At 38.9% G+C, this 25,195-nt stretch overlaps 1 protein-coding gene across 1 annotated transcript in view; it reads left to right on the top strand.

Annotated features, from left to right (window-relative positions):
- Positions 1-25,195, top strand: part of SLC12A1 (solute carrier family 12 member 1) — a 109,646-nt gene that overhangs the window by 60,071 nt on the left and 24,380 nt on the right. Inside the window, 7 exon segments of the mRNA XM_017872780.1 lie at positions 348-488; positions 3,355-3,461; positions 8,346-8,428; positions 18,734-18,877; positions 21,982-22,056; positions 22,059-22,112; positions 22,346-22,457. Of these exon segments, the coding sequence (XP_017728269.1) occupies positions 348-488; positions 3,355-3,461; positions 8,346-8,428; positions 18,734-18,877; positions 21,982-22,056; positions 22,059-22,112; positions 22,346-22,457 (716 nt within the window).

The raw sequence follows: 25,195 nt of genomic DNA, 5'->3' as shown, positions 1-25,195 counted from the left end.
TCGGCTCACTGCAAGCTCCGCATCCCGGGTTCCCGCCATTCTCCCGCCTCAGCCTCCGAGTAGCTGGGACTACAGGCGCCCGCCACCTCGCCCGGCTAGTTTTTTGTATTTTTAGTAGAGACGGGGTTTCACCGTGTTAGCCAGGAGGGTCTCGATCTCCTGACCTCCTGATCCACCCACCTCGGCCTCCCAAAGTGCTGGGATTACAGGCTTGAGCCACCGCGCCCGGCCTCTTTCCCACTTCTTAACTCCATGGGGCATCGCTGGCTATTTTTGTCCTTTAGAAAACAACAGCAGTGTGATGTATAATAGCAGGGTTCTAACCAATATTTCATTGTGTCGCACAGGGACCGCGCAAACTGTGTGTTAAGGAGATGAACAGTGGCATGGCGAAAAAACAGGCCTGGCTTATAAAGAACAAAATCAAGGCTTTTTACGCTGCAGTGGCGGCAGACTGTTTCAGGGATGGTGTCCGAAGTCTCCTTCAGGTAAGGCTGCATTCAGGGAATGAGCACAGAGGCAAAGAACAATGAGTGCTCCATGTTAATGAGGCTCCCAGAGCTAATGGCTGTAGTTAGGCAGCCCAGCATCAGAGATCAGTGCAGATGGTTAAGGAATTATTTTGAATTCCTAGGTATAGGCAAAGCTAGAACAAAAGCAGAGAAGTTCTATTACAATGAACTATGAATGATACACTGGAAATGGAAAATGAGGTTGCCTTTGGCCACCAGCATACATTCTGCCCCTGTACTTATTGAAATGCAAATTTGTTCTAGTGGTTGACGACATTCAGGATCCTATTGAAACTTCAAACTATTTTTATATCTCATACTGCATATAGCAACGCTCAAGTCAGGCATTCTTTTCCTTTTTTCTTTTGCAAATGGTGTTAGGGCAGCTGCTAGACCAACTAAATTAATGCATGGTGATCTGGGCATAAAATCTCCCTATCCTCCTGAATTATTTCCAGAACGTTGAATAAAATGTAATAATCTCTACAGCTCAACCTTAAATCCCACAGTTCTCTCATCTTTTCTCCCTTATTTTTTTCCTTTTTCCTTCCTTTATCTCTGCTATAGTAAGTACATAAAATCTTTCCCTAGTTCTGATCTTCACAATTTAGAGTGACAGAGAATCCTTAAAACAAACAATCCAAGAGACCCTCAGAAATTGTAGAGCTTGGCTTTCTGAGCATTTTGGGTTTCGTATGGTTGAAAAACCCTAATTATGTATATATGAAATGGTGCATTTGGCTTTCAGAGTTACCGTATCTCAGAGTGTCAGAAGTCAGGACTGCATCCAGGTAACTCAGATGCACATGCAGGCAGGAAAGAAAAAATATTGGTTAAGCTCAATTGGTAATGTTTTGGAGCTTTAGAGTATTTGATGCAATCCTGTGTCTAATTTCCCTTAATAACACTTGCGAGGTAGCTGCACATGCAGAGAAACCATTTCTGCAAAACCTATTACTCACAATGAGCCCCTTTTCATCTGTTATTAATTTGCTAAACCATGGAAATAGGTGTTACTGCAAGATGCTGATTTTTCTTTCAGTACCAAGTTAGTTTTCAATAGCTCTTTGGTTAAATATATTGGCACTATTAGTCATTTATTATAAAATTATCATAGAAGATTTGTAAAACAAAATTTTCAACTAGGAATGGGAATATGGACATAAAATAAGAGCAGGGAAAGAAAAGACACAAGTATGAAAAAGAACTCTTAGATCAGTCCAGAAGAAATGGTAGAAAATTTGAACATGCATACATTCACATGCATTTCTTCACATACAAAGTGAAGTACAGGGGAGCCATGGCAAAAGGACAAGACAAAGTGACATTAAAGGAAGCACTGCAGTTATATCATCTCAAATAAAACCATCTTTGCATCTAAGAAGTTATGGTACAAATTATCAAATCCTCAGAGTGTAGCTGTGGAAAAGACTACATCCATAACTTCTTACTGCCACACATCTGCCAAGGGCCAAATGAGGACTCCAAGAAGCTGCCTGGCTAAGAACAGTGCACCAAATGTTTTGGAAGCAAAGTTTATTTCAGGAGCCCTCTTTCATTGCCTATCTCCTTCCACCTGCTACTGTTTCCTCTAAAATGTCCAGCTCTGGCATTTCTTTCACTCTTCCCATGACACAGAACTACCTTCCATTACTCCCACTGCTCTCCCATCTTATTTTTTTTTTATTTGAGATGCAGTTTCACTCTGTCGCCCAGGCTGGAGTGCAGTAGCACAAACTTGGCTCACTGGAACCTCCGCCTCCCGGGTTCAAGCGATTCTCCTGCCTCAGCCTCAGGAGCAGCTGGGATTACAGGCGTGCACCACCATGCCCAGCTAATTTTTCGCATTTTTAGTTGAGATGGGTTTTCACCATGTTAGCCAGGCAAGTCTCAAACTCCCGAGCTCAAGTGATCCGCCCACCTCAACCTCCCAAAGTGCTGGGATTATAGGCATGAGCCATCGCACCTGGCTGCTCTCCCATTGTTACCTGTCAATGTTTCACCAACTTACAAGACTCAGTCGAAATACCACCTCTCCTATGAAGCTGGCCACGAATCCTCGCCTGTAATTCAAGTTTCCTTCCTTTGTTCTTCCATATGAGTTTCTATTACATTTGCATGTATATTAGAAGTATTTGTGTAAATATTGTCTTCTTCACCATGTTTAGTTCCATGAGGCCAAAGAATGTGCTTCACCACTCTCCCACCAAAACTGACATAGCACTGTGCAATTCATAGGTGCTTAGTAATATTGTCTAATTAAATTTGATTAACTGGAAGCTGTATGCTGTCATCTAATGAAGGGGAACACTTCTGATATGGAAGACGGCTATTAATGATACTGTCATATAAAAGAATTGGGTTTTGGAAACATAATTCAGTCACTCTTCAATAAATAACATAAGTAGAGATTTCAGTGATCCTTGTACATAAGAATTTTCCAAACATGGATTTTATTGCTGATGACATTATGAATATAACAGGTGGAAATGAGCTTTGAACCACTAAGTTACAACATGCATACCAACAGTTAAGCTGACCCTCACTTGATTTTAAATTATTGAACCATTTTAATGAGTGTGTCAGAAGAAATGCAAATGACTGCTAATTTAGAAAAGCTACATTTCTGTCATCTAAAATCCATTTATAGCTGAGATGATTTAGAATTAATCTTTCTATTTTATGCTTGGGTACGGGCATGAAGGACACGCACTAAAATGTAATCTAATCTTCAGAATCTTCAGAACATTACTTCAGTGCTCCTTTAGACATTATTTTTCATTTGTGCTGGTAGTTTCCCAGTATGGTAAGGATTGCCCATGTTTTTATGTCCTCTGTTTAGGCCTCAGGCTTAGGAAGAATGAAACCAAACACTCTGGTGATTGGATATAAGAAAAACTGGAGGAAAGCTCCCTTGACAGAGATTGAGAACTACGTGGGAATCATACAGTAAGTGATGGCTTTCAAGACGTGTTCTTGTTTATAAAGCACTAACCAGGGCAGTATATAACTTGTACTGCACATAACACTGTTGTGTCAGATTAAACTGCCTGAGAAGAGCACATTCCCCTGGTACTCTTTCTTTCCCAAGGTGAAAAAAACACCACCAATAATAGAGTTTGAGGGAATCAGAGTGTCAGAGGAGGCAGGGTGAGAGAAACACCAGTGTCAGAGAAAAAAGAAAATGTTTAGAGTTACAAGCTTAAGATCTATTTACAAGATTAAAAGCAAAGCACAGCTAAGCAAAGAGAAATTTTTATTTCAAAACACCTGGAATCTTGGGTTGGCTGGTGTCTCCAATTCAGTCATTGTCTTCTTCTGAGTCTCTGATAATTCGTTCACTATCCCAGAGCCCTATATCTCCCTCTGCTAAGAGGCTCCCATATGCCAGGTGCTTCTGTTACCAGGTGGAGGATCATTGGCTTGTGCACAGAATGTGAGGTTCTGGTGGTACATAACCTCTAATAGCTTAATATTTGAGGAGGCTTAGGATATAGGTGATAATGATAGATCTTAAAGGACTAGCAGGCAGCAGGCTAATGTCTTTAACATGAATTATCTCATTTAATTCTCATAGAAAGATTTCGAAGAAAGTACTATTATTTTTTTCCCATTCTACAAGTGGAGACAAAGACATTAAAATTAAGTAGCATACTGAAAATCTCAGCATTTAGTGACAGAGCTGGAATTCCAACCCAGGACTATCCAAATGCAAAGCTGAAACTCATGACCATAACGCTATGCTTTCCCTATATATTATATACTCCAAAACAAGTATTATATATTTTATACTATATATATTACATACTCCAAAGTATTTTATATATATTATACACTCCAAGTATTTATTACATTATATATTATATACTCCAAAATTTTGTGTATGTGTATGTATAAATATATATATGTGTGTATATATATGTGTGTGTGTGTATATATATATATACTCACAGTTTTGGAGTATATAATATATAATATTTAGAGTATACATATATACATAAAATACTTGGAGTATATAATATGTAATATTTGGAGTATACATATATACTCCAAGTATTACCTGGCTTGGTTTTTTTCCTTTGAATAAGAGAAAATAAATTCTACACATACAGAGAGAAACACTGTAGAAAGTTGAGCCTTTCGACCAGACCAGGCACGGTGGCTCACATCCGTAATCCCAGCATTTTGGTAGGCCGAGACGGATGGATCACCTGAGGTCAGGAGTTTCAGACCAGCCTGGCTAACATGGTGAAACCCCGTCTCTACTAAAAATACAAAGATAATACAAAAATTAGCTGGGCATGGTAGTGGGTGCCTACTCGGGAGGCTGAGGTAGCAGAATTACTTGAACCTGGGAGATGGAGGTTGCAGTGAGCCGAGATTACGCCACAGCACTCCAGCCTGGGCAACAAGAGCGAAACTCCGTCTCAAAAAAAAAAAAAAAAAGAAAGAAAAGAAAGTGGAGCATTTCTTCTAGGCTTGAAAATACTCTATCAGACTCCAGAGGGGTAATGTTAGCTATGCCCCAAAGCCATCTTTTGTGTCAACATCTCTGGAAATGGAAGGTTTCCTGTGTCTGGGATCTGGCTGCACTTTGATTTCAGACCACAGGGTACATGACATCCCCTGGGAGATACAGCTACACTTCAAAGTTCATCCTATCTGCCGAAAACAAGTATAACGCTTAGCACTTCTTAAAGCAGGCTATTTCTTCTACCCCTTGTTATTATAATCATAACATTTATCATTATATTGAGCAGATTTACGCAACATATTAACAAAAGCATTCTTAGTTCTATTGAAAGGAAGCATAAGAAAATAACTTTTATCTTCTAAAAGTACAGGAATTACTGAATAAACAGAAATTCACTCAACAGTCTTTCTAATGTGCGGAACCTATCTATTAAGTGCATTGTGTTTCCCGAACATATAAAGCCTGGGTGCCACGTGCTGTCATCTGGCTCCTGCTGGTGTTATAAGTTCAGTAAGTTAAGGCTAAACCAGGTGATCGGGATAAGAATTTTACCAGGCTTAGCAAACAGTATTTTGATATATTTAGAATCAGTCAGTTGCTGATCAGACCTTCTTGGAAATTGACCAGATCTGTCCTCTGTTATCCAGATTCTTCAGTAAAATTTCATCTTTACCTCGGGGAACAAAAGGGATGGGTGGGGGTGGGGGGGAAGAGCAAATAGGAAGTAATGTGTAAATCTTCAACAAAATAGTCCATTATTTGATACAGAATTACTTCAGACTGTCTTCCAACCTCCCTACCATCCCAAACATTCTAGAAATCCAAAGGGAGCAAAATAATCAAACCCAGTAATACTGAACCAAGGAGGTTTCTGGCTTTTACAGCAAATTAATAATAGATCTCCTTGGTAATAAAGTTCAGTATTAGGGTGACCCATATTTGTACTAGTATAAAAACCTAGCTGGATTGGTAAAGTTAAATGACTTTACTAACACAGCAATGGGGCTAATAGTGACAATCATGTGTCCATATTACATTTCCCTTTCCAATTTTTGTGGCTTTATGACTTAAAGTACAGTATTATTGTTAACACAGGGGTATTATTATAAAACTATAGTATTTTACCATTTTTCTTTGAATAAAATATTTTAAATGTCTGTAATATTCTTAAGTATGGTTTAGTGTTTTGTTTGTTTGTTTGCTTGTTTGTTTTTTAAGACAGAGTCTCACTCTGTTGCCCAGGCTGGAGTGCAGTGGCGCAATTGTGCTCACTGTAACCTCCAGCTCCTGGGTTCAAGCAACTCTCTTGTCTCAGCCTACCGAGTAACCAGGACTACAGGTGCACACCACCGTGCCCAGCTAATTTTTATATTTTTTGGTAGAGTTGGGGTTTCACCATGTTGGCCAGGTTAGTCTTGAACTCCTGACCTCAGGTGATCCACCGCCTTGGCCTCCCAGAGTGTTTAGATTACAGACGTGAGCCATCTTACCCTGCCAAGTGTGGTTTAATTTTAATTAGAATTTGTATGTATTAGTTTTCAATGGCTGCCATAACAAATTACCTCAAATTTAGTGGCTTAAAACAATACTTTAGGCTGGGCACAGTGGCTCATGCCTATAATCCCAGCACTTTGGGAGGCCGAGGTGGGCAGATCATTTGAGGTCACGAGTTTGAGACAAACCTGGTCAACATGATGAAACCCAACCTCTACTAAAAATACAAAAATTAGCCAGGCATGGTGGTGTGCACCTGTAATTCCAGCTACTCAGCAGGTTGAGGCAGAATCGTTGGAACCTGAGAGACAGAGGTTGCAGTGAGCCAATATCACACCACTGCACTCCAGCCTGAGTGACAGAGCCAGTCTCTGTCAAAAAAAAAAAAAAAAAAAAAAAAAAAATGACCACACACAATACTTGATTATCTTACAGTTCTGTAGATTAGAAGTCTGGCATGTGTGGGCCAGGCTGCATTCCCTTCCAGAGGCTCTAGGATAAATTTCTGACCTTGCCTTTTCCAGCTTCCAGAAGCTTCCCTCATGTGGCTGTGGCTCAGGAATGCCTTCCTCAATCTTCAAAACCAGCAACGGCTGGTCAAGTTCCTCTCACATCGCATTACTATGACCTCCTCTTATGCCTCCTAATTTCACTTTTAAGTACCCTTGTGATTACTCTTGTCCCATCCAGGTGATCTAGGATAATCTCCCCCATCCCAAAGTCCTTAACCTAATCACATCTGCCAAGTCCCTTTTGCCATGTAAGGAAATACATTCACAGGTTCCAGGAATTAGGATACTTTGAGGATGCATTATTCTACCTAACACAGAATCCAAATTTTTTTTTTGTGGAGCATATTGTCTACTTTTTATAATCGAGAACAATCAGAAACAAGATTTGTTTATGAGGAATTTACTTTGTAACAACTTGTGCCAGAATGGACCTATTCTGTTAAGAAAAGATTATTTATGGTTTGGATTTTGAGTGGATATTCATATTGCACCAAACTTATGTATACCAAATGAAAATTCAGGTTGACTTTGGCCATTGGAAACTGTTTGCATATGGTGGGACAAGTGTTTTTGGGGTAGGATGACCTAATTGCAAGAAGTCATTAAGTTTTAGATCCATAGAAGTATAAACAAAGGACCTCCCAATGAAAAAAAATTCAAATGACTCAAAGTATTAATTGACTTGCTTCCATGTTTCGCACCAGAGAAAACATTTATGTCTTAAACTTTAATCTCTTCAAACAGAGATAAAAGAAGGAGAGACTTTATTTTCTTCTAAGTAATCGAATTCCTTTGGGTTGCATACAGAGAAAACACAAGAGCAAGTACATAGGGTTGCCATGAAAAAGCATTGCTCCAAGTGACCAGTTTAGAGTCAATTCTGAAAATAGAGGAACTGGAGACATTTCTAACCATGAACTTGATATCAGAAATGTTATAGGAGTCCTTCTAGGAGGCAGCCAGGTTGGGGGTGGTGGCTAATCATTTCAAAGAGTCTTTGCAGTCTGTAATCTCTCTGTTCTAAATATGCCAGTGATTGTTTTGCTCACTGTATAAAAGATTCGATTACTTTTTTAAAATGCGACAAGCTCTTAATCAAAATTCTGATGTATAGTATTATTTGAATAAATTGGCTAGAGTGAATAATTTAGTTACCTCTACCCAAAATATACTTTAAAAAGGCATAAGGGAAGAACAAACAAACAAACACATGCATCAGCTCTTGGCTATATTCTAAAGTGGATTTTAATAGTTTCATTATATCAAAATCCTAGAAGCAAGTGTAATACTAGTCCTAAGCTTGAGGATTAAAACAACCATTTAAAACCCTAACTGCTTTGCTTTCTCTTTCAGTGATGCATTTGATTTTGAGATTGGCGTGGTTATAGTCAGAATCAGCCAAGGATTTGACATCTCTCAGGTTCTTCAGGTGCAAGGTATGTACTTTCTTTATTCAACCAACAAGTATTTATTGAGCACCTACTTTGTGCCTGACATTGTTCTAGGATATAGCAGGACGCAATATAGACAAAATTCCTTAACGGTGGAGCTTACGTTCTAGTGCTAACTCACAGTGCATATAGTTCCCCCAGTATTTTCTCCAATGCTAACACAAGCAGCCTTTGCCCTGCTAACCACAAATATTGAGGAATTCAAGGTAGTCATCAATTATTTTTCTTATCACAAAACCACAAAGCCAGCATCAAGGAAAATAAACAACTTCAGTAAAATAACCTGCCAAATTAATTTCTGCAAGATGTTTCAGAAAATGAAGATTAATTCTTTCCCCAGAAAAACACGTATTTTGCTTTTGAGAGTCTATGAACTGGTTTGTAGCTAACATGGAAATGAGCCTGAATGTATCATGCTGTGAATCACTAATCTAAGTCAGAGGCAGAAACACTAATTCAGATTAGTGACTCTTTGTTTTTTCCCTGTAGAGAATTTGGTATACTTGCTTAGTCTTAGAATTTAAACATACTCTCTTGTGTATGAAATAAAGAACATACTGATATACTTACTGAAAAATTAGCACAAGACATGAATTCATGACTCATCTCTTCCGCTGAGCCTCACATCAGAGTCCGCTTACAACACAACATTAAGAAAAAAATGATGCTTTTCTGGTGCCTGTTACGTGCCAGGCATAGTGTAGGTGCAAGTGGTGCTGGGTAGACTAAGATTAATCAATTCTGTCTGTGCCCTCAAGAGACACACAGCCTAGTAAGGGAAGTAGATCAATTATTAGCATTATAGTAAGTATAAATAAGGAATTATGGGAAAGAAGGAAGAGGCACCTACCTCACTCCAAAAAGGCGTTCTGGAGAAAATTACCTTTGATTTGAGATTCACTGGATGAGTAGGAGTTAACCAGACAAAGTTGAGGGAGAGAAAAGTAAAGAGACAGTTTGGAGAATGCATTCCTGACAAAGAGGAAAGTGTTTGCAAAGGTGAGGACATGGGAATAGAGAGGAATGGAGTATATAGACAACCAAAAGCAGATTCATGTTACTGAAGTGAAAAGTAGGAAGCCAACAATAGTAAAATATGAGGCTGCCACTATAAGGAGGATCTAGACTGTAAAAGCCTCATTTGCCATATTAAAAAGATGGATCACATTCTGTAGATAATGAGGAACCATCAGAGAGATTCAAGTGAGGGAATAATGTGGTCAAACTTGGGTTTTAGATCTCATGCTCTTTCAGTTATCTAGAGCATGGACTCAGGACTAGAATGGAAATAGACAAATCAAAGAGTTCTACAATAATCAAACAAGACAAGGTGACAGCTTGAACTAGGGCAGCCTCAGTTGGGATGGAGAGAAAAGAACAGAGTTGAAAAGTATTTTGCAGGTACGAAGAGCAGCGTTTGAGAGTTGATTGGATGTGTGGGATATGGGAAAGGGCGGAGTAAAGAAAAACTCCTTGGCTGGCTGGATGAGCCAATGGAAATGGGAAATGCAAGAGGAAGTACAGGTTTAATGAGGAAATGCCTGGCTCAATTTCAAACAATCTCCCGTGGGAAATCCTACGGGAAATGTCTAACAGGCAGTTAGACAGTCCTCATCGTAAAAGAGAAATCTGAACTGGAAATACAGATTTAGGAGATGCTATGGACTGAACTGTGTCTCCCCCCTCAACAAGTTCATATGTTGAAGTGCTAACCCCAGGACCTCAGAATGTGACTGTATTTGGAGACAGGGTCTTTAAAGAGGTAATTAAGGTAAAATTAGGTTATTTGGGTGGGCCCTAATCCAATATTACTGGTGTCCTTATAAGAAGAGATTAGGAGGGGTGATCACGTGAAGATATGGTGAGAAGGCGGCTGTCTTCAAGCCAAGGAACGAGGCCTCAGAATGAAATCAATCCTGCTGATGCCTTGATCTTGGACTTCTGGACTTCAGAATTGTGAGGAAATAAATGTCTACTGTTTACGACACCCTGTCTGTGGCATTTGTTATGGCAACCTGGGTGGACTAATACAGGAGACATCATGGCTAATGTGGACTGAAACCATCACCCTAGAAAATAGAACTCAAAGAGTGTGTGTAGCCAAGGACTCCAAAGAGTAGGAAAAAGGCCCCAAAGAAGAGAAGGAGAGGTCAGAAAGATGAAGAAACCAGAAGTCTGGGGTCAGGTAAACCATGGGCGTACAGTGCTCAAAATGAGAATAACCAACATTGCCAAATGCAGCAGAAACGTACAGTAAGATCATGAACCAAATGGAATTGGCATGACACAGGTAATCTTAGTGAGAGCAATTTCTGTAAAGCAGGGTTATCAGAATCAAGATTGCAGTGAGTTGAGAAGAGACTATGAAATGAACTAGCAGAGAATATGGATGTAGCCAACCCTTCTGAGAAGCTTGGATGGTAACAAGAGGAATGAGATTGAGCAGGCTTACTGTAGGGAACCTATAGACCTCTGAATGGGAGATCAAATCATATTTCTAGACTGAGGAAATAGCACAAGAGAGTGCAAACATTGAAGATGTAGGCAAAGAAAGGGGCGACCCATGGAGTAAGATCCAGGAGGAACAGAAAATTGAGGGAAAGGCATGAATGGAAGAGTTGGCCTGAAACAGAAAAAAAAAAACAAAAAACACTTCATCTAAAATTGGAGCAAAGGAGGTGAGGATTGATGATGCGATACGTGGATTTGTGAGAGTAGAGTGATAAACTGAAGAAGATGATGCACAATAGTCTCAATTCTTTCTTTTAAGCTGGAGCAATGGTTTACTTCTAAAAGCAAGAGAGGAACGATTTAACTGAGAATGAGAAGAAACTAGTAAGCATTTTAAAAAGTCATGATAGAGAATGAAAAAGATCTGCAAGAACTGATCAGTGTACAACAGTGAAAACCCAGTTGTGGTTGTCCAGTTTTCTCTGGCAGTATGAAGTCTCCAACGTACAGGAGCAGTACCAGGGTATTTCTGAATAGGTTCAGCAGAAAGAAAAAAGAATTCTTAAGGGCTGTTGCCTGATTGATTCGTATTCTATTTGCTGGTTCATGATTGTCTCCATCAAAACAGGAAAGAATATGAGTGGATTAGGTGAATTTTCTGATGCAACCATTCTAGTATGTTGTAGGAGAAGAGGAGGATGAAGAAAAAACTAGAGATCAAGTGTTTTTATAAGATAGCTACTATCTGATTATGTATATACTCTATGATAATGAAGAGCATTAAAAAATAAAACTGCAAGGAGAGCGCGTCTTATGCAAAATTGTAGCACAAAAGGTTATCTCTTGGTGACTTTAGCCTTCCTTTGTATGCCCCTTTTCTTCTTTATGGATATTTTAAACTCCAGATCAGAAATACTAACTCCCACTCACTGGGCATTCACTATTAATGTATATTCCCTCCTAGTAGAACTTAATACTTTGTAGCAACAATAGTTAAAACATTTGAGCACTTATTATGTGCCATCTATTATGCTTCATGTTCACATATAACATTTATCATCTCAGCTACCCTATGAGGAGAGTATTATCATTGTCCCCATTTTACAGCTGGTAAAATGAGGGCTTACCCAAGATTCACAAGGCTAGTCATTGGTAGAGCTGGGATTCAAACCTATATCTGTTTGAAGCCCCTATTTTATCTTTGAAAAAGAAGAGCTAGAGAGGATGATGACATATAATGAGAGGCAATGGTGAAATCTGAGTTCTGGGAATGAGGCAGAGCCGGTTCTATGCATTCCTTAAGACACCCAACAAGGGAGCTGCCTGTCTATGGTAAGATAAACCTGACTTTGAGGGCAATTACAAGAACTGAATATTAACAGAACCGTTCTGTTGCAAACTTCCTAGGTTTTACTTTTTTTTTTTTTCCTGGCTTTTGTGCTATAATGTTTTCCATCTAAAAATGAGAATGCAAAATATAACTTGTATTTAGATTACACATTTGCTTTGTGTGTTATGTTGCTCTCTTCAAGCTGAAAGATGTGATGTAGCTGAAAAGCATTGCTCCCACCCCTCATTGTTCCATCTGCCAAGATGCACCATCAATTTACTTCTATAAAGCAATACAGCAACCAAGTTTTGCTGTATTTCTCAAAGAATCCTGGCAGTGAACTGTATCCCTTTTAATTTCCCAAGGGTTGTATCCTATTTAAATAAACTTTGATGTTTGAAATATTTCTGCTTCTTAGTCAAGAAAGGGAAAATACAATAGGATGCTAATAAAATAATTACAAGTACCAACTATCTAGGGTAAACAAAGAAAAACAATATTACACAAGTACATGAAGAACATGCAGAAAAACAACATAATGATAGAAATTAACTTTCTGCCACATTTCCATGCATTGTTTTGAGGTTTATGTAATTTATGACACAAACCTCTTATTAGATTTTGAATTGGAAGAAATAAACTTGCATTTCATTATATTATGCTGTAATTCAGGGCCTAATAAGGGCCTGATAAATCTTAAGTATTGCATTATACTATGTTAATGATTATCATCATAGCTTTTCCAACACAGGCACCACAGTGTCATCACAGATTATAATTTAAAGGAAATATTAGCAATTCAGAGTGCCCATATACTGTAGTTAATAAAGCAGTGAATAGAAATCAGCTTTATAGATAATTTACCAGCTAATGACAATTATTTTTATGTTGTATTACAGGCTTATGTGAGGAGAATAACTTTTAATATAAATAAGATCGATGCTCATGACATTGTAACTTGTATACTGTAGCAACTCATCTAATACTGATGACTGATAGTTTCTCTTAATAAATTAATTTATTGCCTGACAACACACACACACAAAAAATCATGATATTTCATACTGCTCACCTCCCAGGGATATTTAGCAAGTTTTCCAACTACAACAAGGAGTCCAAATTATACTGGTAAGAAACAAAGTGATGGAACATTATTTGCAATATATTGCGGTCAAGTATTCCACGTAAGTACAGCATGATTTGTGACTATCTCAGAGCACGGGGATACTGCTGTGTCTGATCGAGTGGCTTAGAAAAATAAAGACAGATGGCAGTGTAGTAAATAATTACTTGATTAGAAGGCAACCACTGCAGGATTGCTTCCTGCCTTCTATTCAACTAGACTTCACCTGGGGTACAGCACATTGATTCTTATGAGCATTTACAGCTTTGAGTTATTGAGCAAGGAAAGAATTTTAACTTAATAATTAATAAAGAAAAAGGATGCTGTAAAATGGGAGGGGATTCCATTCCCCAGTGGGTTTCCCTGATCTCCCTTCTGGTGTCAGATAATTGACGACTCTCAATCCTTAAGATTCAAAGCAGGTTGTAATTTGTAGACCTCTGCCTATTTCTAAAAGACATCTTAAAAAAAAAAAAAAAAAGACTGGGGACATAACATTTGAAGCAATCTTGACAAGTAAATTGAGTTTCAAAATATAGTCACTCCAACTGGGTACCATATCATCAATTTATAAAGCACTTGAAAATACAGTAACTACTATTCAAAGCAGTTTTGGCATTTACATGACGGCATGGCTCAAGGGTCACTCTTAGTTATTACTATGAAAACTGTTTGGGATGTGGATGACAACATGGATTAGAAACCTACCCTCAACTGAGAGAACCTAAAGGTCTAAGCTTTTTCTTCTACCATCGTAACTTCAGGTTGAGATTATAAATATCTTGAAAAGAGAGAAGGGCAGGCATGCTCTCTATATCTCTATCTCTATTTCTATATCTCAGTCTCTACCTCTATCTCTCTATCTCTATCTCTATCTCTCAGTAGCAATGTGGCCTTATAAACTATGACATACTACAGAATTATCTAATGTATTCAAGTTCCCAGTAGTTACCATTACAGGATTTCCAGGTGGTGGTCCTTTCCAGAGAAAAGTCCCCTCTCCTTCCTCACTTGTCTCTCGCGCTTCCATCTCCCAGGCTTTTATCTCACTGGTCCCACCTTCTGTCCTCTATCTGTCCCTTTTTTATATAACTTTGTATACAGTATTAACTGCACTTCTTTCAAACGTTGTCTTTTGTACTTACCACACACACACACACACACTTCTCACACCCCCATTCTTCACAACTCTGCACTTGTTTTTCTTCTTTTATAAAGACAGTACTTTCAAAACTATTGAACTGAATTGAACAGCATTGATCTGTTCTTTAATTTATTTCAACACAGAATTCTTGAGTGCCTATTGGTGCAAACATGGTTCCAGGTAATAGCAGGTAGGGGTGGCACCATGAAGAACATAGGAGGGATAACATGAGGTCCAAGCATAGGGTTTGGAATAGATAAACCTGGGTTTGGATCCCAACTTTGACATCTTTTGTCTGTGTGATGCTGTTCAAGTTACCCATCCTCTCTGTGTTTCACTTTTTGCATTTTCCAGTGGGAATAATTATAGTACCTACGCCACAGATTTGTTGTTTTGGATTAAAGAATTTGATGGCTGCAAAGTGTTTGGCATTGTACTTGGCATACGGTAAACTCTCAATAAATGTTGGTGATGAAATAGGGCATAAGTTCTGCCCTCCAGGAGTCCGGAGTCCATTGTGAATAAGATAGACATCCGAGTCACACAGTTATAGTAGTTAGTGGAATAAAGGTTTAAGCAAGGTATTATGGAAATGTAGAGGAGATTGATTCTAATTGAGAAATTTGGGGATGGTTTTTGAAAACATGCAGACTGGGTATTCCTTCAACAGGCAGCTATTGTGATCAAGGCATATCACGGAAGGAGAAGGGAGAAGAGGGATAAACACTAGAATTGGGAGCAGAAGACTTGGGTCACGAGCTGTGCTACCTTGAACAAATCACTTGAACTTTCTGAGCCCAAGTTTCCTTTTTGGTAAAATGGGGAGAATATTACCAGCTCTGCATGCATCCCAGTATTGGTATCAAATGAGATACTATGTAGAAAGGGCTTTGTAATTTCTGAAAATTAAAAATGTAGTCGTGATGGTGGTGATGATAGAATAAATAGTTTTTATTGTCAGGCTAGTGGAAATCAACTTATATCCATTCGTTCATACTCTCTTGGCTTGCTCCCCTTGTGGTTAATGGTATGCCTTTGCAAGTCATCTGGCCAGGATTTCTGTTGACAAAAATGTTTTGACAAAGTCTACTCTTAATTTCCCTGCATGCAAACAGAGGCAAGCAGTACACCAGATAGATCATTCAGAAGAACAGATCATCAAAACATCACTTCTGTTTAGCGCTGAAATGCAAAAAGGAAGGAGTGCACAGAAGGAGGCCTTAGATCACCTACCAAGTGAATAATTAAGAATTAACTTGAATAAGAACTTGCGAAAATCACTATGCAAATGGGGATCACACCATGGTATGGATCTAAAAATCCAAGATGGCAAAGCAAGCTGATTTTAGCCTTTAGAGTAAATACTCTCTGTAATCTTCTGTCTCTATCATCTTTGAGGAAACTGCTATATCTAAACCATTCGAGCAAAATTTGGTTTTGCCTCTCAGGCCTGCAATTTTGCAGCTTGCTCTGTTCTGGATGGGCTGTGCACATACCTTCAAGCAAATTGTTGGAATCGCTCCCAGTTCGCTCAGCCAGCTGACTCCATTACAAAGGAGGATTTATCTTTTTTTCCCTCTTTGTCCAAACTAGAGGACAAAGAGCATGGCAACCAGTGGCTAATCATAGGGTCCATGAGAGCCTGCCCAGAAAAACCTCCCAGGGCAGCCCTTACAGTTGCCACATCAGAGGATTGCAAAGAGCAGGTTACCCCATTAAGTGGCCCCCTGCAACACCCCAGAAGGCAAAATAACAGCTAGGGTGCCGTCATCCAGGACAGGGACCACAAAGTCTGAGTACCAGTGCTGCTGCTCTAGTGCAGCCTTCTATACAGACCCGTATCTTTAGGGTCCTCATTTTAAAATTACATGTTGGATGGGCCATCATTTGGGGGGATTAACTTAGCATTATGCCATGTGCCTGAGAGTGTTTAGGTTTATCTGATGATAAAGCGTAGGAAGGTAATAAAACAACTCTGAAATAATAATAATAAGCCACAGGAGGAGGGTCTTCATGGTGGGAAGCATATGCAGATCTCTTTGCATATGAACCCTGTAACTTGCTGGGTGATATCAGGCAAGTCACTTAACCTACTAGTTTCTTCATCTACAAAATGAAGATGATAATAGTAGTAACTATCTCAGAGTTGTTTGGAAAAGAATAAAATGCAACACAGTCCCTGGCACCCAAAGAGTGTGCAATAAATAGCAACTGCTAAAATAACTCCCAGGCATCTCAAAATACTCAATTTGTTTTGCATGACTAGGCCCATTGCCAAAATTTGCATAAATATACTGCCTACAGAATGCAGTTCTTGCTCTGTTCTTTAAGGACCTCCAAAACCCTGTGTGGACACTTTGTTTATTCTTTTTGCAAAGCTTGAGGGGTGGGAAAAGGAAAGAGTTACAGTTTTCCATTTCACAGACGGGAAATCCAAGGCATAAAAAAAGTAAATTACTTGGCTAATGTCACATTAAAGCCAGCAGCAGAACTGTAATCGGTCATGACCCCCCATTGCAATGCAGCTTGTCTTCACCTTTCAAAAGTCAGGGGTAAGCAACTTCTGTCTCAGCTTTAACACCATCAGCCTAATTTCTCAGATTTTCTATAGCTGCTGATCTTGAGAACCTTTGAAGCTTCGGGGAAATCACATGGGTGATTTGACCTTAAATCTCATGCCACTAGCAAAAGATTAATTGCTAAGACCTGGAAAGGGGCCAGACAATTCCATGTAGCTGAATAGCAGCATCGTCTAGGGATGTGACTATCCTGACAGATTTAGTTAGTACATAATTGATAAATCTAGAGTTTGTATAGCTTCGCTTAACAGATAGATAAGGCAATGGGCTCCAAGGGTTGACATTTACAGAAGCTCTCCCAGTGTTTTGTAACACGGAATCTAGGTTTTCTGTCCTCTTCCTCTGAACATTGCTCATTTTCTAAGGCTCTGTTCTCAGCAGGCAATAAGATGAGGGCATCTGACAAGAGGGCCACCTCACCCAGTGTAAGCAAGAAGCAAGAAGCCTCCTAAGTGTAGCACTGTCATATGACTGCTTTGAAAGTCTTACTTACCCGGATCTAGTGCGGGGTGAGGTCAAAGAAAGATCCAGCACATTACATAGTAGCTAGGAAATTTTCGTCACAATCAGAATCCAAAAAAGATAAAAGGCAGCCAGACACAACATGAAAGCTTGGATAGTGCGTCTAAACCTTGGGCAGGAAATTTTGCGCTGCTTGACTCCTGTTCCAGACTAAAACGTGTCATAAGACCCCTTTTAGCAATTTGAACTCTGACAGGCACCCAGAAACCTCAGCTTTTATTTCTTTGACTTTGGTCACCCACTCCACAAAATATTTTGCTTATTGAAAGGAATGGTGGTGGATGCTTTCCATTGTAATTTGTATCCAACGCCTACAGAGTTTATTGTAAGATTTTGTTATCTCCTCTTAATTCTTGCTGTCTGCTTTTATGTTTCAATTCATGAAGCATTGTTGTGTGGCTGATATATACCCAGTGTACTTCTGTAATTTTGTCACTTCCAGTTGTAAAACATCTGTATCACTAGCTTAGGTCAGTAAATTGGTGGTTTACAGTGTGAAAGATTTTCTGTTTGTTGATTTTTGCATGGTAGTGAATAAGAATGGCATTAAATAGCCTCTCTTGCCCTCACAAATAAAAATGTAGTAACTTTATGTATCATAACCTAACACATAGAGCTATTTTTTTAAGCTAGTTGTGACAACTTTCTGAGTACAATTTACTAAGATACATTACTTTTTATTTTTTCTTTTGGAGACAGGATCTCACTCTATTGCCCAAGCTGCAGTGCAGTGGCATGATCACGGCTCACTGCGGCCTCTACCCCCCAGGCTCAGGTGATCCTCTCACCTCGGCCTCCCAAGTAGCTGGCACTACACACTACACCCGGCTAATTTTTGTATCGTTCATGGGGATGGAGTTTCACCATGTTGCCCAGGCTGGTTTTGAACTCCTGGGCTCAAGTGAAACACCTGTCTTGGCTTCCCGAAGTGCTGAGATTACAGGCACGAGCTACCTCACCCAACCAAAATATATTACTTCTATTAAAAGATAATATATAAAAATCATTTAGAAAAACTATACTATGTATAAACAATTATCTTATCACATACATACCATTTTAAATATTAAAAGTTTATAAGATTGTTTCTAGAAACTTTGTAGCTCTGAGTTAAGTGGGTGATTGTGTATTCTTTCATCAGAGGAATTAGAGAGATTAGAACAGGAGAGACTAGCATTGGAAGCGACTATCAAAGACAATGAGTGTGAAGAGGAAAGTGGAGGCATTCGAGGCTTGTTTAAAAAAGCTGGCAAGTTGAACATTACCAAGACAACGCCTAAAAAAGGTAAGTACTTTTAAAATTTGCAAGAAAGTTTACAAGATGAGTCACTATTTGAGCATCTAGAAAGAGTCCGAAGTCAGCATCTAAGATGTTGGGGGCATTGAGTGTAGGTAGGAACTGAAAGGTTTCTCTCCAGAAGGTAGTATGGATAAACGGTAGCAGCTATTGTCATTTATCAACCTCATTAGGTACTTTATACCATCTTACTGTCAAAAATTATTTTTAAAATGTAATATTTGGTTTGGAAGTCCAATAGTGCTTAAGCAGATTGCATGCCATGAAACAGAAGATTCTCAGTTAAGATGAAAAGGGGATAGAAAATTAAGAGTCAGTATCCAAACCGTCTTATCCACACACACCCTTACCTTTCAGACATTTCAGGGAACTGAAATATGACTAGTACATGCAAATACGGTATCCAGCTGGAACGCTGATTTCAAAAAAAGCATCTTTATCACAAACCAGAATGCAGGACTTAGAACTTTATTGATACTCACTACCTGTAGATTTCATCTAAATCGTACACTTACATGTGAACTTATGGTATGCAGTCCTGGACAGAGGATCAGAGGTTGGGAGAGCTCGTTATACGTTTTATAAACAGACGATTCAAACGTTTGGATTTTTGAAAATTACTTTCCGAAACGCTATGGGTTTGAGTTTAATGAGGTCCACAGTGACCTCTGCTGGTCAAAAATCAGAATGTTAGCAGGCATTTATGCAGGAATGTCCTGTAGTCACTGAAGTCACATTCTGGTGTGAGGCCAGGAAAAGATGGTTTCTCTGGGAGGGTCTCCAAGTCAAACAGCAGGATCCAAGTGGAGACTTAGCAGACTTCTGGTCTAGGTTGACCGGGGCTAACCCTTCAAAGAGGCTCTTCGACAAGGCCATCTCCTACCCCATAAATGGTTTGTCTGCTTTCCTCCTATAGCCCAAAGATGAAATTTCACCTATAATATAATAGTTTTATATATCTACAGAGAATGATGGGAAATCCAGATATTGCCCCACTTCAGATACTACGGGTACTGTCGAGTTCCTGGGATAACCCCATGGGCCGTGGCCTACTCCTTACAGTTCACCTTAAAATGACGTAGATGATGTGTTTGAATTCAAGCTGAAGCTACATCAGGGTGAAAATATTTAAATAAGACTGTTCTGGATGCTAACTACTATCTTCTTTTCTTTCTAATTATTTGGTTTAACTGTAAAAAAAAAGTTAACAATCCATTAAATCTGCTCTATTAAGTGGTACAGTCTGGAAAATAATGGAAAATTCAAAAGTCATAGCCCAACAGTGTGCTCTAACTAGGGAGAAGGAAGCATTAATGTCCTTATGACAGCAGGACTTGTTATTTATTCTGGAAGCTTATTTCTGCATCACAATACTTGTTTTGTCAAAAATATACTCTTCCAAAAGTCAACATGTCAAATTGTTCAGAAAAGTAATAATGTTATATACTGTTTTAATACCTAGAAATTTAAACACAGCTCAAAAGGGCTCATTCACTACTCTAGGCTTTCATTGGTTGTCAACTCTTTTGAGTTCTAGACCAGAACCAATCCTGCCCCCAGGCACCTGAGTATGAACAGGAGGCCTCTGGATACTTTGACTTGTCTGTAAGTGAGGGCAGAGCTTGGTCCATTTTGTAAATAAATTTTTCTCCCTCAGCAGTCCCAGGGATGTAAAAACAATATCAGATCATTGCTTCAGAACTGACAGACCCTAAACACAGAAACAGCAAAAGATAAAACAAAGCATCTTCAGAACCTCTTAGATCAGAGAGGAAGCTCTGAAGAGGCTGTCAGCCCTCCTCTAAGCACCAGGCTGACACCACCTCTTTGAAAGAGAGCAATAAAGTCATGACTTTCAAAGACACAGATATGAGAAATACTATGTACACTGTGGCAGAGAAACCCCTCTTGGCAAACAGGAACAGGTCCGGCTCCAACACTGGCCGAGTTCCCTGGTACACTTTCATTGTGTCCATGTTAGGGTAGAAATTGCATTTTTAAAAATTTTAACTGTTTTATATGCACCCTGAACTATAACTCGAGTAAAGATGTTTTTATTTCCATATGTTCTTTTTTTTCTTTCTTTTTTTTTTTTTTGAGACGGAGTCTCGCTCTGCCACCCAGGCTGGAGTGCAGTGGCCGGATCTCAGCTCACTGCAACCTCCGCCTCCCCGGTTCCCGCCATTCTCCTGCCTCAGCCTCCCGAGTAGCTGGGACTACAAGCGCCCGCCACCTCGCCCGGCTAGTTTTTTTTATTTTTTTAGTAGAGACGGGGTTTCACCATGTTAGCCAGGATGGTCTCAATCTCCTGACCTCGTGATCCGCCCGTCTCGGCCTCCCAAAATGCTGGGATTACAGGCTTGAGCCACCGCGCCCGGCCTATTTCCATATTTTCTAGCTTTTTTTTTTTTTTTTTTTCCATCTAATTCACAAAGATTCAAATAGCTCAAATGGCTTTACTTTAGCTTCACAAGATTCATTGAAAAGAAAGCAGAGGAGTAACCCAGGCCGACTAAGGGACCAAATAGTCACAGAGTTCAAGATGCACATGGTCCCTGGCAAATTTTAGAAACCAGACCTGAATGGCACTTAAACCAAAATAGTGCTTCACGAATCAATGCCTTAATGAAAGGATATTTCTGATTCTATAGCTTATTTCCAGAAAACCACTTTCCACATGTGAAGTAAATATAAAAACATTAATACTATTAAGTTGATTTATATCTGAGATTTGGGGAAATGGGGATTTCTGGCCAGTAGCATTGTTGCATGCCTAAATAATAACTCCACTCTGAGACAGATTGCTAAAGGTCTGAAAAAATCCATTGTTTTTTAATAAAAACTATAATCATAGAGCTGTTTTACTTAACTATGGACTGTCTATATTTTATTTAACTATTGAAGGTGGTCTAAATTATTCTGGGATTGGACTTTTATCTCTGCCTTTTGAAGAATAGAGTCGCTATTTATTTTAGGTATAATAAACACGAATCTGTGACCTTCTCTCTATTTTCATCAGTAGATTGATTGGAAAGTTATTTTGTTTCTGCCCTCAGAAGCAAACAGATGCATCAATTCCTCCTTCGTTTCAGATGGCAGCATTAACACAATCCAGTCGATGCACGTGGGAGAGTTCAACCAGAAACTGGTGGAAGCCAGCACTCAATTTAAAAGAAACAAGAAAAAGGCACAATTGATGTTTGGTGGTTGTTTGATGATGGAGGTAAAAACTTTCAGAAAATACACTAGGGACGAGAATTTCTATCTTGATCAACTTAACAAACTGCATGAGAAGGTATATGGGAAAAATACTAGTTAAAGAATAACATTTCTGTGTTCTCCAAAGATTGTAACTTAATTAAGAGCTATCAATGTGGGAATGAATAAAGATATAAAGCTATTCATTTCCTCCCATTTAGATATACTCATCGTGTCATAATTCACTCTTTATTCCAGGGTTAACACTTCTTATCCCCTATATCTTGACTCTCAGAAAAAAATGGAAAGACTGTAAATTAAGGATCTATGTTGGAGGAAAGATCAACCGCATTGAAGAAGAAAAAATTACGTAAGTAGTTTACCACCCACATGTTAGGTCATTTCAGAGGTTTGTTGCTTTAATGCTTTAATTTTAATAACTTTAAGTGTCTCTGAGACACAATAGACTTAAAGACAAAGCCACCAGGATAGGCCTCGTGTTTACTTGGTTCTCTGGTCAGTAAATTATTTGCATATTTTTCCTGATCACTGTCTTCAAGCAAGACCTCTTATCCTCTGTCACAAATGCTTTCCAAAAGGAAGGTGCCACAGAAGCCTCATCGCAAGTCCTGAGTGGGAGCTTCATTATCTCATATAATGCTTATTTTGTTCTGACCAGTAAAGGCATCCAAGAAAAGAAGAGCCTAAAGGAAATTTGGGTCCACTTGCTTTTTCTGTGGGAATTCAAACCTCCTAATTCATGGCAGTCACTCTTAGCACAGCATATGTAAAAGAGAACTAAATGGAGAGACTGCACCTGGGTTCTAGCCCCAGCTCTGCCATCAAGGAGCTGTAGGACTTTGCAACAGTTGCCAAACACATCTGGGTCCCCAGTTTCTCCTTTGTAGTTTGAAAGAGTTTAAAGGGATGACTGTAGAAAACTCTTCTAATTTAAAGTAAAAAAAAAAAAAAAAATCCCACAGTGTTAAGCCTGTATCTTTCTCATTAATTTAGCCATTGAGAGCTGATGCCAGGTGTGAGAATAATAAGCATACTGAGAACATGACACATCTAGAGGTCTCTGGTAGAAATCCAGAAAACCACCTTCAGCAGCTCTTAGTCCCTCATGGCAGTGAGGGACTAAGCTCTGCATCCTTCCTGGAACCAGCACTTCCAGAAGTCACAAAATAATGACAGACTTTATTCAGTAATTTTTAATATTTTCTCTTCCCTCTTAGGATGTATTGTGCTGTGAATGTGGTATATATGTGTGTGTAGATATATATATATATATATATATATATATATATACACACACACACACACAGACACACATATAGTTATATATTGCTACATTGTTACAGTCTGAGAAATGTGTCAGGCAATTTCATATTGTGCAAACATCAGGGTGTACTTACACAAACCTAGATGGTATAACCTACTACACACCTAGGTTATATGGTATACCCTGTTGCTCTAGGCTACAAATCTGAACTGAATACTGTAGACAACTGTAACACAGTGGTAAATATTTGTATATCAAAACATAGAAACGGTACAGTAAAAGTACAGCATAAAAGATAAAAAATGGTCCACTTGTATTGGGCACTTACCATGAATGGAACCTGCAGGACTGGCAGTTGCTCTGGGTGTATCAGTGAGTGGTGAGGGAATGTGAAGGCCCCAGGACATGACTACGCGACTGTAGATTTTATCAACACTGCATACTTGGGCTACACAAAATTTATACAAAAATATTTTTCTTCAAAGCTGGACCTGAGAATGAAAAATATTTTTTTCTTTAATAATAAATTCATCTTACCTTATTGCAACTTTTTTACTTTATCATTTCTAAGCTTTTGACCCTTTTGTAATAACATAGAACTTAAACATATTGTACAGCTGTGCAAAAGTGTTTTTCTTATATCCTTATTCTATAAGCTTTTCTTTTTTATTTTATTTATTTATTTATTTATTTTATTTTGAGGCGGAGTCTCGCTCTGTCGCCCAGGCTGGAGTGCAGTGGCGCGATCTCGGCTCACTGCAAGCTCCGCCTCCCGGGTTCACGCCATTCTCCTGCCTCAGCCTCGCCAGTAACTGGGACTACAGGCGCACGCCACCGCGCCCGGCTAATTTTTTGTATTTTTAGTAGAGACAGGGTTTCACCGTCTTAGCCAGGATGGTCTCGATCTCCCGCCCGTCTCGGCCTCCCAAAGTGCTGGGATTACAGGCGTGAGCCACCTGGCCCAGCCTGCTTTTTTCTATTTAAATATTTTTGTTAAAAACTGAAACACAAACACACACATTAGTGTAGGTCTATCCAGGGTTAGGATCATCAATATCACTGTCTGCCACGTCCACATCTTGTATCCCACTGGAAGGTGTTCCAGGGCAATAACAGGCATGGAGCTGTCATCTCCTATGATAACAATGCTTTTCTCTGGAATATCTCCTAAAGGACCTGCCAGAAGCTGTTTCACAGTTCACTTTTTTTAATAAGTAGAAGGAGTACACTCTAAAATAATAATAAAAGGTATAGTATGTAAACACATAACCAGTAACAGTCATTTATTATTGTTATCAAGTATTATGTACTGTACACAATTATATGTGCTGTATTTTTATATGACTGGCAGTGCATTAGGTTTGTTTACACCAGCATCACCACAAACGTGTGAATAATGCGCTGTGCTATGCCATTATTACAACAGCTATGACATCACTAGGTGATAGGAATTTTTCAGTTTCATTATAATCTTATGGGACCACGATTGTACATGCAGTCTGTCATTGACCAGAATGTTATTATGTGGTGTATGACTGCATATATATTATACATATATGCATATATGTCTTTTCAATCAAATCAATGTTATGTATATACTAATATTATATATATTTAATTGTACTTCAAGAGGATCATATTAACATGGAAACTAACATAATGTCTATAATATTTTACATTTCTTAAAGCTGCCAATATTTTATTGGGACAATTAGTATAATTTGAAAATGTTTTGTGGCTTAAATGGTAGTATGGCATCAATGTTAAATTTTCCAATTTCAAAAATTGTGCTGTCTTTATATAAGAAATTGTCCTTGTTCTTA

The sequence above is a fragment of the Rhinopithecus bieti genome, unplaced genomic scaffold (genome assembly GCF_001698545.2).
Source record: "Rhinopithecus bieti isolate Rb0 unplaced genomic scaffold, ASM169854v2 scaffold_6945, whole genome shotgun sequence".
In the NCBI taxonomy this organism is placed as follows: Eukaryota; Metazoa; Chordata; class Mammalia; order Primates; family Cercopithecidae; genus Rhinopithecus; species Rhinopithecus bieti.
Note: the sequence above shows the minus strand (reverse complement) of the source record. Positions and strands in the feature narration are given on the sequence as shown.